Consider the following 13,076-nt stretch of genomic DNA (forward strand, 5'->3'; position numbering starts at 1 on the left):
GCCCAACCGTGGCCTCTGTTTGTATGCCCCCCAAACCCATTTTCCCACCAGCAAGGAATCTCTACACTATGGACAGCACATTGTCCCAGCCTGGAGTCCCTCATGCTAGAGGATCACTGCTACTACAAGCCTACTCCTACGATGTCGCTGCCTCTCAGCCCTCCTGAGGGGCTGGGGACCCCAAACAGCACCCCTGGGCTGCCTCTCCGGACCTGGGAGTCTGGGGTTGTGTCCCCCGTTCGACAGGGCCTCTGGACTCTGGGATGGCAGCCCCTCTCCCTGCAGAGGCTTGAGGGTGGGAAGGAAGATACTGAGTATGGCCCATGACACAACAGAGGCAGAGGCAACTGAGGGCAGACTCACTCAGGACAGAGCAGAGAGGGGGCAAACATGGCCTTGGGGGACAGAGCCAGGGGTGGTACTGAGACCTCCCAAGAGCCTGGCTCTTGCAGCAGAAGCAGAGATTGCCCAGGCTTATGGGTCCCAGTCTCAGTCTCCACAGGATCTGTGAGAGATCTCAGCAAGAATGAGGCTCCGGCTCAACTAGAATCCAGTATGAGAAAAAAGACATAGATAAGAAAAGGACTAGGAAACATCCAGATCCAGGCCTGGGGACAGACAAAACCACCCCTGCCTCCTAGGACCTAGACTTCCCTCTGCCCCTGATAGAGACAGAGCCACCACTCAACTCTCAAAACAGGAGGCAGATCTCAGAGACAGCAGCAACTGGGGTGCTTTTATTTCCTCCTGGGCCTGGCAGGCTGAGAGCAGAGTAGAGACAAAGGCACAGGGGCGCCTGGGCCTATTATGGCCTGGAGTTCGGCCAGGGTAGTAACTGTGAACAAGTGTGCCAGAGTGTGTAGGGACTGGAGGGAGCCTCCCAGAACTGAGGGAAGGGCCCTTGGGGTGTGGAAGCAACATAACTGTTGGGTTTGGCACATGTACATGAGAGGGGTTATGGAGTGGGTGTGGGATGGGTGTGCTGGGCGTGGGGTAACCCTTGGAGCAGGGTGTGTTAGAGTGTCTCAGAGCCAGGGGTAACTCAGGGCATGGCGCGTCGGGGCATGTCAGGCCCTGGCTGTTGACTGAAAAGCCGAGTGCCAAGGGCTGGGGGAACCGAAAGACCTGTGGGCCAGTAGGACCCATGAAGGCAACACTGCAGACTGGCTCAGCCCTGGGAGAGACGGAAGAATCCAAGGGGACTCCTATAGCAAGGCAATGAGGGGGCAGGTCTGGGGTTCTCATTCAGGAATACATCGTCAGCTGCAGCCACTGGGGAGAGAAAGGCAGAGTGAGGAGCAGAGAACGGAATACTAGCAGACACATTCTCTGCTTTGACCCTGGGGTTGTTGGGAAAATAGGAGGGCGGGAGTCCAAGCTCAGAGCTGGTACATGGGGTTGAGAGGAGGGAGTCCCCTGCCAGACACCCACATCCCAGAATGGGGGTTCTTACCTCCTGGATGTTCACTTGAATTTGTCCAGTGCCATCCTTGTCAAGAGATTTGAAGGCACCTAGAGAAGGAAAGGGATGGGGATTTGCCTTTTAGGATAAAAATATACAGCCTGGGTCAGTCAGTAGAGCATGCGACTCTTGATCTTGGGATTCTGAGTTCGAACCCCATGTTGGGTGTGGAGATAACTTAAAAATAAAATCTTAGGAGTGGCTGGGTGGCTCAGTCAGTTGTGTTTGGCTCGGGTCATGCTCTCACGGCTCGTGAGCTGGAGCCCTGAGTCAGGCTCTGCGCTGATAGTGTGGAGCCTACTTCAGATTATCTGTCTCCTTCTCTCTCTGCCCCTCCCCTACTTGCATGCTCTCTTGCTCTCTCTCTCTCTCTCAAAAAGTAAATAAACATTAGAAAAATAACAAAATCTTTTAAAAAAGGATAAAAATATACTAATACATGAGATGATGATACTAGCACTTGGGGCACCTGGCTGGTTCAGTTGGTGGAGCATTCGACTCTTGACTGCAGCATTTCAGGGGCATGAGTTCAAGCCCCCACATTGGATGTCATTTACTCAATAACACACACACACACACACACACACACACACACACACACACACACATACGTGAAAAAAATAATGGCAAGCACTTATTGAGTTCTTACTCTGTGCCAAGCACTGCATAAAGTGCTTTCCATGTATTAATTGATTTAATTAAATTTTGTGAGGTGTCATTTTTTTTATGTTTTATTTATTTTTTGAGAGAAAGAGCATGAGTGGAGGAAGGACAGAGGATTCAAAAGCAGGCTCTGCACTGACAGGCTGACAGCAGAGAGCCTGATGTGGGGCTCAAAGTCACCAACCCAGAGATCACGATGAGCCGAAGTCAGATGCTCAACTGACTGAACCACCCAGGCGCCCAGATTGTCATTTTCAAACAGGGCCAGAGATATGAAGTAATGCGCCCTAGGAACATCAGGATTGGAACCCAGGCTGTGAGCCCCCTCAGTAATGGCCTCCATATGACCTGTGCCTCACCTCTGCCCAAGCCCCAGCCTTGCATAAACCTCTAAGGGCCTAGCTCTCCTCCTCTTCCTGCTCTTACAGTCTGGTATGGTCCCCACTCCTGCCCTGAAACCTGACTCATGTTCCCCACCCATAGCCAAACCTAAGCAATCCTGAGCCTACACTGTCTGTGCTCCCTCTCTCACTCACCACTCAGTTATACCCTCAGGTGTGCACACACGTAGTGTCCCAGACACTGCACTCACTACAGTTACTATTGCCAATAGCCATTTCTTAGGCCTTCTCATATGTGACTTTTGGAATCATCTGCCCTTATTGTCCATTCCCACCTTCCCCTTCATGTCCCTGACATACCTGCCCCTTTTTCTCTGCCCAAGGTTTTAATGCTTTGCCCTTCCTGGGCTCTCATGAGGCTAGAGGATCTTCCTAAAACCAAATCTGGCCCTGTCCTTCCTCTGTCTAGAACCTGTTATAGCTCTCCAATGCCCCCCAGTAATGTCTGAACACCCCTGAACGTGACACTCACAGCCCTGCATGGCCTGACCATGCCCACTGCTCTACTTCCTTTCACTCAGTTCTCTCAGATCCAAGTTCAAATTCTGGCTTTGCAACTTCCTAGCTGAGTGGCTGTGAGCAAGCAGTTTTGCCTCCTTGAACCCCAGGTTCCTCCTCCAGAAAATGGGGCCAGTAACTCCCATTTCTCAGGGTAGTCTTAAGGATTCAATGCAATCATGGTCATAAGAGCCCTCACAATCTAGCCCCTGCTAACCCCTCCCAGCCTTTGTCTCTGCACCCTACCCCCTTTCCAGCATTGAGAATGGAATTCAACAAAAAACACCAAAAGCACCTTCCCTTGTTGGCCTTCGCATGAGTTATTCCAAGAGCAACACTTGTCTCCCCTCTACCCCTAGAGTTATTCCTCGTCCCTCAGGCCCCAATTCACATGTGTCTTCCTCCAGGAAGCTCTCTTGATCCCTTAGTCTGCATCGGGTACCTCCTAGGTTCAAATAGTCCACTGGGCTTCCCCATTCATAAATCTAAACCCACTTGGCCCTGAGCTTCTCCTCTCACACTCGATCACTCTGCCCTGAGCTTCCCTACCCCAAATGTAACCATTCTGAGCTGTCACTGTCTGGTGATTTGCCTCTCCTCCAGTGGACCGTGAGTGACGTGAGGGTGGCAACTGGGGGTGTTTCGCTCACTGGAGCTGCTTGCCTCAGGGCCAGACTCAGAGAAAACCTCGCCCATAGGAGGTAGAACAAATCCCCACCCAGGAAGAGAGCTGGGGTATATCACTCACGGAACATAGCATCCAGCCTGACCAGGCAGCTGATGAAGTTGTCAAAATCCATGTTCCCTCCTTCATCTGAGTAGCGCCGGATGATCATGTTGTAGAGATGTTCATTCAGGTGGAACCCTGAGAATGGTTTCATTTCTCAGGTGTGAGGCCCACAAGGCCCAACCCACTCCCACCCCTGGGACTCACCCTCAGACCAGCGCACTAGGGGCTGTCTTACCCATCCCCCCACCCAGTCCAACCATGTCCCTGCCAGCCGTACCTGCTGCCTCAAAGGCTGCTGGGAGTTCACTGCTGCCAATGGTACCTGAACGGTCAACATCAAACTGTTTATATATGGCCTGTGGGGACAGGGAGGGAAGAAGTCAACCGAACATCGTGGGGCATGGCATCTTCATGGCTTGAGGGTCTCTATGCTAGGAGTGTGAGGTTACCACGCACCTGCCACTTTTTGATGTTGTTCCACAAGTACTTGAATTCTTGGAAGCCCAGCTTGCCTGTGGTGTCACTCTGGTAGAAGGGTGTTAAGAATAGTGTGATGGTTGTGCCCAGAGGCATGCACTGTATGCCATGGAATAATGACCAAGCAGGGGGACCTGGGCTAAAACCCTAGCTCCCATCCCACCCCAGTCATGTCACCTTAGATATGGTTTTACTTTTCTTTTTATCCATACGTAGTTTAGTTCATATATTTTTTACGATTTTATTTTTTATTTTTTTAATGTTTATTTATCTTTTGAGAGAGAGAGAGACAGAAACAGAATGTGAGTGGGGGAGGGGCAGAGGGAGGGAGACACAGAATCTGAAGAAGGCTCCAGGCTCTGAGCTGTTAGCACAGAGCCCGACATGGGGCTCGAACTCACAAATTGTGAGATCATGATCTGAGCAAGTCAGACACTTAACCAACTGAGCCACCCAGGTGCCTCAAGATTTTACTTTTAAGTAATCTCTACACCTAACATGGGGCTCGAATTTACAACCCCAAGATCAAAAGTCACATGCTCCACTAACTGATCTAGCCAGGTGCCCCCATATTTCTAATTTAAACATAACCATGGGGAATTATATTGAACTTCTCTAAACTATAAATTCCTTACCTGAAAATAGTTGCTAACTCCTCGTTTATAAAATTCGTAATAGCAATTCAATTTCATAAATGTCAGGACATGTGAAAAACAAGGGTCTTAGAATTCTAAGGAAAGGTGATAATAAACACCCGCTGGGTTTGTGATAAAAAGAGAATGAGATAAAGCCCTTAGCTCAGAGGCTAGTATTTGATAAACTCTCAATAACAATGACAGCCAAGACTTTATCAAGTTACCTAACACATGCCAGGCAGTGCTAAGCTTCTCAGGAACATTACTTTTCTCACTAAATTCTTAAGACACTGGCCTACCAGTATCATTCCCCAGTCACAGAGAAAGAAACAGATTCAGAGATGAAAATCTACAGAAGATCACAGTAGCAGCTAATGTGTACAGACCATTTAGTACTAAGTGCTATGCAGTGTGCTAAACCTTTGGGTGGCCCTCCAAATCAGGTGTCACCATAATCATTTACCTCATTTTATACTCAAGCAGACTGAGGCACAGAGAGGCTCAGTAACCTTGTTAAATGGCACAGCCAAGATTATGTAACTGTGCAACACATGTATGTGATCACATGACAATGTGTGTCTACATTTTCCCTATGTGCACATATCCAAGATCAGCTAATGACTGGCCCATGTGTAAACATGCATGTGTTCTTGTGACCATGCCTTCACATATCTTCATGTATACGGGTATGCCCTTGTATACATGTACATGTATATGGGCACAAGTATAATAGTTATAAGCTTGGGTTCTTGGGGCACCTGGCTGGCTCAGTCGGTAAAGCATGCTACTCTTGATCTCAGAGTCATGAGTTCAAGCCCCACACTGGGTATAGTGCTTACTTTAAAAAAAAAAAAAAAAAAAAGAGGGGCGCCTGGGTGGCTCAATCAGTTGAATGTCTGACTCTTGGTTTTGGTTCAGGTCACAATCCCAGGCTATGCACTGAGTGCAGAGTCTGCTTGGGATTTTCTCTCTCCCTCTGCCCATCTCCTCTGCTCTCTCTCTCTCTCTGTCTAAAATAAATAAAAATGAAAAAAGGAAGGAAGGCAGGAAGGCAAGAAATAAGCTTGGGTCCTCAAGCCTAAAAGACCTGAGTCCAAATTCCTATCCTGGCACTTACCCTTTACTTATAACTTCAGACAAATGATTGCCTCTCTCTGAGTCTCAGTTTCTTCATCTATAAAATGGACTATAACAATTCTGCCTGTTTAACAGGATGGCTGTGAAGTGCCAGCTGTGACAGGTGATGTTACTATTTATTGCCACATGTCTGGATGTGTGGTAGTGGATGTGTGTTCTGATATATATGCATGTCCACATTGTGGGTGTGAAAGCTACACCCTGACTGTCCCAACTGTGCTCCCACAAAACTCCTTCTTCATCCAAAACTTCCTCTAGATTGCCCCAAGGATACATCCATCACGGCCACCATGCTGCGACATGTGTCAATGCCAAAACCATCAGTTTTCAGATCAGGGTCTGTGGGAGACAGGTTGAAAGTCAGAGGCCAGAGGACACAGCTACCCCAGCCAGCACCCATGACTTTAAACCTGCCCTGTGTGTTGACCCCAATCACTCACGTCGGGTTACGACCTTGTTGAGAATGTTCATGAGTTCTGTAGCACTGACCTCCATGTCCTGTAGGGAGAAGCCGGGGATGGTTAAAAGGGAAGAGTGTCATGAGGCAGAATGGGGATTCTTTGGATATTGCAGTTGTTGAGTGTGCATGCAAGGGAAGCCCAAAGGAAGGCATGGAAGTTAGGACAAGGATGGGAGCCCAGGGTTACTTACATCTCCAGCCAGCTGGGCAAAGAGCCTCCGGAACTGCCGGACCTCCTCACTCTCATTGGCCTCAATGTTGGAGTAATGGGTGCGTGGAGGCTGTAGAGGGAGGAGATCTCAGAGCAAGTGGGGGAGGGGTGCCCTGGCCAGAACAGCCCTAGGTGGGAAAGTCAGAGTGGGCTGGGTGACTGGATGATCAAAGGAATGAGAGGTGGTCAGTGAAGAGGGAGTGGATATAGCTAAGACCCATGACTAAATTCGGGGACACAACAAGGGAGAAACTAAATGAGAAGAATTTTATAAGACAAAGGGGACAAGGATGGGTGATGAAAAAGGCCTTGGAGTGAGAAGCAAGGTCTTTGATTGTGGAGGGTGGCTTACCGGAGGCTCTGGGTTGTATTGTGCAGCTGCCTCACTGGAGAGAGGAGTAAGGGAATTAGCACCAGGGGGCGGGGCCTCCATAGACAGTGCCAGACCCCACGCCCCAACCCTTCAACCTCCCTACCACCACTCTCCATACCTGCCCCCTCTGCCTGCCTCATCTGTCCTTGTCTTCATCTACCCCTATCTTTGCTACCCTGGTTGCACCTGGCAGGAAACCTACAGGCCCGCCCCCCACAGTAGGTCCCGCTCCTGCCAGAGCACACTGCCCTATAGCAGATACCTCAATAGACCCAGCCCCTTTGAGGGCTGCTTCATAGAAGCGCTAACCCAGCTTCCCGGGTTAGCTAACCTCCTCAGGTCCTTTCTGTCTAGGAACCTACTCCATCCCCTGGCTTCCTAAATCCCGGTGTCTTCCCAACATCCCACCCCAGCTCCACGAGTTCCCACCCCTTCGAGGGGTGGCCAAGGTTAGGTAGGGGCCTAATGGCACCTAACGACAACCTGCTCTACCTCCACCAGGACGTATTTCTGTTTTAATCCAGCCAGTTCCCAGACGGACCCAGCCCCTTCAAGAACATTTCCCCTATCCCATCAGGCCTCGGCCTCTTCTGCGTCTACTTCCTCACTGACACACCTACGACGGCCTTGCCGCAACCCTAAGACAAGCCTTGCCCCCGTGAAGCCACTCCCAGCCTCATTGGCTCCACCCTCTTAACGTTCGTTTCCAGGCTAGCGGGAAGCGGGCCTCGCCCAGACCCATTAAGCCCCACCTCCCAAAACCCAGCCGCGTCCCATCACAATATCCCCTCAACTGTCAGACTCCGCCCAAGCCAAGCCCCGCCTCCTGAACTGCCATTAGCCTCACTACGGCCCGCCCCCTCGGGAGGGGCCCTCCTCTAACCCCAGCCCAGGCCCCGCCCAGCCTAATTAAGGATGCAGGTCAGTCCCCAGACTACCTCAATCTATGCAGGTGGGACATGCTCCTCCGCCAGGCCCTTCCCCTCCTCAGGCCCCCCCCTTACCTGATGGCACTAATAACCCCGCCCAGGATGCGCATGGCAGTTCCGCCACCGCCTCCGCCTCCTCCGCCGCCGCCGCCGCCGCCGCCGCCTCCTCCTCCGGCCCCGCTGATCAGGCCTCCGATCACATTCCCCAGGCCTCCGCCCAGGCCCCCACCTCCCCCGCCGCCGCCTCCCTTCAAGAACGAGTTAACCAGGAACATGGCTGCGAATTTAGATTCCTGAGGGGGAAAAAAAGGGTCAATAGGCCGCATCGCCATTGAGCCCGCTCCCTCCCCACAAAAATAGGCATTTCTGGCAGCTGCACTTGGGGTAGTAATATGAGGCCTCCGGGCGGGAACTTATCCTCCCGCTGGGACTTGAAGGTCCATTTGGGATGGGGTCTGGGCTTCCAGAGGAAGGTAGTTCTCGGAGGAGTGGGATTGGGAAGGAGGATCTTGAAATCCCCTCGGGGTCCAAAGGATCTCTGTCTGGCTTGAAGGACCCTGGACTGAGTCTATGCATAGGCATCATTAAGGGTAGAGGTCCCGGTTCTGGTGGGGTTCTCAAGATGAGGGCCACAAGTTTGACGTGTCTGGCCACTCGAATCTGAGACTTGAGCCTCAGAACTGGACTTCGGGATCTTGGGCGGGTCAGGGGCGCGGATCAGAGATTCCCGACCCGGAGGCTTCCGGGTCAGGGTTTAGGAAATCCAGAATGTGGGCTTGAGGGTTTAGGTACTCCCAGGAGAGGGATTACAGTGTCACCGCTGGTTCTGTGGGCTCGGGTCAAAATTGTGGATGTGAATCCCGGGGCCCGGGATAACAGGGTTCCCATTAGAATTGGGAGCACAGATCTAAGTAAGGATCGTGGTTCTGGAGATCCCACCCTGATCAGAATTTGTGGGGTACCTCTCAAATCCAAGGGCTCGTATTTTAGATCCTAAAACTGAGGGTGGAAAAGTCCCCGGGGCGGGATAGGGATCGGACAGACTGGGGCTTCAAATCTGAGATCATGGGTCTGGGAGACCCCTGAGGCCGAGATTTAAGGGTCTCGTGGAATCTGGGGTCGCAAGGGCCGGGATTACAGAGCACAGGGATAATCCAAATCGGGCGCTCACCGCCTAGCTCACACGTCCGCGGGTCCGTTCGCCTGTGCTGCTCCCGGGCCTCCGGCAGCGTCCGGCTCCGTAGGGCGGGGCTGGTGACTCAGGCGGCCTAGACCCGGTAAAGCACTGCGGCCTGGCCAAGTATGCATCCGCGCGGTCCTAGCGCCGGCATTGAAGCTGCGCGTGCGTGATCTGGATCCGCCTCACGTAACGAGATGCGGCCGCCACAGCTCCGCCCCGCTGGTTTCCAGGACTGTGGGTTCCGTCCCCGCCCTGGCTTCACAGCTCTGAGGTCTTACCCTAGTCTTCGGCTCTGTTGAAGAAATCCGGGGGGATTGCAGTCACCGTGCCCGAGATCACACCCTAGTGTTGCAGTGTGAGTTTTCGCCCCAAAGCCAGCCTCCACGCGGCCACGGGTGCGATTTTCGGTCCGCTGGAAAAGGGACTCTAGCACTCGGCTCCTAGCCTTGTCGCGACAAAACATCCGGAGACCCTGAATTTTGTATGGCCCACAGCCCGGGGACAAGCGCCCGCATTTGGGGTAGGGGCTAAGGCTCGCCCGGGACCCTGCAGCAGCCCGGATGGCGGTCAGTCGTGCGGGTAGGACTTTGCCGCCTGCAAAAGCTGCCTCTGCCTCCTCCAACCCCGCACCCTCTTATCCCGAGTCAGGGTCACCAAGTGTCGCCTCATTCTTCCCATCTCTAAAGAGGGGCCCGGGCACAGGAAGAGTCCCTCTGGCCACGTCTTGGCTTTTGAGGCTAGATGTTCCCAAGAGCGGGTTAAGGGTGAGAGGTGGGGGGAATGCAGAAGCTGGCCGGGAAAATAGCGACTGAAGTCTCCTTTGGAGACCTTTCTCAGGCTCCAACCTCCAAATTTCAGGGCTACTCAGATGGAGTTTAATCCCAAGTCTAGCGTTTAGAATCTCCCCTGGAGTCTGGCTTGGCTTGAGTTTGAATCCTGACTCTGCCATTTCCTAACGGATCCTTTGGGCTCTGAGCAAGGATTTTATTTTTTTTTAAGGATTTTTTTAATCTTTAAAATCTTTAATGATTTAAAATCTTTAATCTTTAAAATGAGTAAAAGTGTTCCCAAGCTCCCTTCAGAATTAAGTGGTTAAACGCTTAGTAAAGAGTAATTTTGTGTGTCTGTACCCATGCTGTTCCCTCCTGTAGCCCACCTGGATTCCGCAGGTGGTTGACTGACTCATCTTTAGACAACACTGATAAAAATACAGGCCAAGCACTCTCCTAATCACTTTATGTATATCTTCATATGCCTTCATAACAGTCCTATGGAATGGGTGAATTCAGTATTTCCATTTTACAAAGAAATAAACTGAGCATAAACTCCCTAGCCTGTAACCTTAACCACTACCTTAATGTATTTGACTCTTCTGTAATATAATTAATATTGGGGCGCCTAGCTGGCTGAGTTGGAAGAGCCTGTAACTCTTGATCTCGGGGTCATGAGTTTGAGCCCCACACTGGGTGTAGAGATTACTAAAAAAAAATAAAATAAATAATGTAATTAATATGATAATATCTCAGATAACAAGATCACAACAGACAAAAATGCAGTTGCAGCCAAGCCAAAGAATTGCTATACAAGACTTGCCTATGAGGCAGGAACTTGGAGAGAACATAGAGGCCGGGTCACTTGCCTCGGGTCACAGAGGATGGCAGGACCAGGTGTGAACCTGGGCTTGGCTAATGCCAAAACTTGATGATGACTAATCCGGATTCCCTTCTCACCGCACCCTTCCCTGCCAGACTGGAAAGCTTCCGCTCTCTGCCCTCTCCAGCGGCTCACTTGCTGCCAGACTTTGCATGGGCTGTGACCTCTACTTGGAACACTCCTGCCTTTTTTGCCTGGTGATGTATGTACTCAGGCTTTGGTGTCGGCTCAGGAGTCACCTCTTCTAGGAAGCACTCCCAGTCTCCACCTCCACCCATGACTAGGTGAGGCTTGCTGTCACCTGCTTGTAACTTATACTTCCTTGTAACACACACTGCCATCTTATCCCATTTGTTGTCACCTAGGTCTGTCTCCCTGACCTCTTAATCCTGGCAAGTTCCAAGTCTCAGGCCTTGCTCCTCTGGATCCCACTCATGTCATAGAGGATCTGCCCCACATGCATGGTTTAAATTCCATCTCTAGGCTATTAATATCCAAATTTCTGTCTTCAACCCAGACATCAGGCTCCTACAACCTGCATGCTACTCACCTTCGGGGGGGGGGGGGGATGGGTGCTGTCTTATAATTGTCTCAAACTGCACACATCCTAAACGAAGCTTCTGACTTCCTCCCAAATATACTCCCTCCCCACCTTCCCTGTCCTTCCAGTGACTGAGACTAGACACCCCCAGATCATCCCTGACCTCTCTTTCATACCTACTCCAACCTGTCAGGAAACCTTGTTGACTCCACCAACAGAATCTAAACTCTCTTCCCCTGCACTGCCCCTGCCCTGGATAGGCCTCCACCCTCCTCTTCCTGGTCACCACAGTAGCCCCTCCCCAGGCTCCCCGCTCCCATGCCTGCCTTCACAGTGGGCATCCCACCCAGAGCTAGACGGAGCCTGTGACACCCTGAGTCAGGCCCTGACCGGACTGGGCCCTCCTGACTGAGTCCTCCTCTGGCTGTACCTCTCTCCTGGTAAAAGTCAAAGTCCTCATGCTAGTGATCTGTCCTGTTACCTCTCTTAAGAAAGTGAGAAGAAGCCCTACTGGCAGCTTACCCTGGATGTTCCCAGCTGAACACAGACAGGGAGGCTCAGCAAGTGAGTGCAGCCATATCCAAACAGCCTGTTTCCTGGTGCACTTGAGGGCTGCTACCCCATAACCAAGGCCCTCTCTAGCTGCACCTTAAGTGCCTCACCTCTCAGTGCCTCAAGTCTGCACACATAGTGGTCTCAGGAAGGTCCTTTCAGATCTCTGATTTCACCCCCCCACACACACTCCCCATCCCACCCCCCACTGCCTTTATCATTTATCATCTGCTAACATAGTATATAGTTTACTTATTTATCCTGTTCCTTGTCTTTCTCTCCCACTAGAATATTAGCTCCTCAAAGGATTTCTGTCTCTTGCTCACTGCTGTGTACCTGGTTCCTAGAACAGTGCCTGGCATGTCTTTGGTACTCAGTAAATATTTGTTGAAGAATGAAATGTTTTGTGTGAGTTTTCTCATTGAATTTCAGCACCATCAATGAGATAGGACAGCAAGCGTTACTAAAGTCTTCCACCATCTCCCAGATTTCTTTGACCTCAGGCATGGTTATGTGACTTGTTTTGGCCAATAAAATATGAATGGAAATATTGGGAGTGTCACTTTTACTTATTTTTTAATTTTGTTTTATTTATTTTTATTTTCTTTAAATGCCTATTTATTTTTTAGAGAGAGAGAAAAAATGCAAGCGGGAGAAGGGCAGAGAGAGTGGAAGAGAGAGAATCCCAAGCAGGCTCCATGGTTAGCATGGAGCCGAACACAGAGTCCGATCTCATGACCTTGAGGTTACAACCTGAGCCGAAATCAAGAGTCAGATGCTTAACCAACTGAGCCACCCAGGTGCCTCTATTTAATATTTAAAGATTTTATTTTTAAGTAATCTCTATACCCAACATGGGGCTTAAATTTACATCCCTGAGATCAAGAGTCACGTGCTCCACCCACTAAGCCAGCCAGGCACCCCTTATTTGATTTTTTAAGTAATCTCTGTACCCAGTGTGGGGCTCGTACTCATGGCCCAGAGATCAAACAGCGCAGACTCACATGCTCTACAGATTAAGCCAGCCAGGTGCCCCAGGAATGTCACTTTTAAATGTAGCATTTAGATCCTTTTGTAGTTCATAGGTGTGATGATTGGATGTTCATGCTGTTATGTGACATGTGCCAGCCACCCTTAAACCTTGTTACAATGTTGGCACATTACCTGTCTGATG

The 13,076-nt window shown here is 50.7% G+C and overlaps 1 protein-coding gene and 1 non-coding gene across 2 annotated transcripts; one reads left to right on the forward strand and one right to left on the reverse strand.

Annotated features, from left to right (window-relative positions):
• Window positions 1–710: 710 nt before the first annotated feature.
• Window positions 711–9,309, reverse strand: CAPNS1 (calpain small subunit 1). Its single transcript, XM_045441214.1, has 11 exons — window positions 9,148–9,309; window positions 8,052–8,269; window positions 7,027–7,060; window positions 6,655–6,744; window positions 6,444–6,501; window positions 6,278–6,342; window positions 4,211–4,279; window positions 4,032–4,110; window positions 3,773–3,889; window positions 1,454–1,512; window positions 711–1,272 (listed from the first exon to the last, which is right to left on the reverse strand). The coding sequence occupies exons 2-11, from the start codon at window positions 8,249–8,251 to the stop codon at window positions 1,246–1,248; spliced, it is 798 nt and encodes a 265-aa protein (XP_045297170.1). The 5' UTR covers window positions 8,252–8,269; window positions 9,148–9,309; the 3' UTR covers window positions 711–1,245.
• Window positions 9,310–12,968: 3,659 nt separating this feature from the next.
• On the forward strand, window positions 12,969–13,076 carry LOC123579495. The gene has a single exon (XR_006702800.1). It is a non-coding gene; the product is annotated as a small nucleolar RNA U13 (small nucleolar RNA).

Source organism: Leopardus geoffroyi, chromosome E2 (assembly GCF_018350155.1).
Source record: "Leopardus geoffroyi isolate Oge1 chromosome E2, O.geoffroyi_Oge1_pat1.0, whole genome shotgun sequence".
In the NCBI taxonomy this organism is placed as follows: Eukaryota; Metazoa; Chordata; class Mammalia; order Carnivora; family Felidae; genus Leopardus; species Leopardus geoffroyi.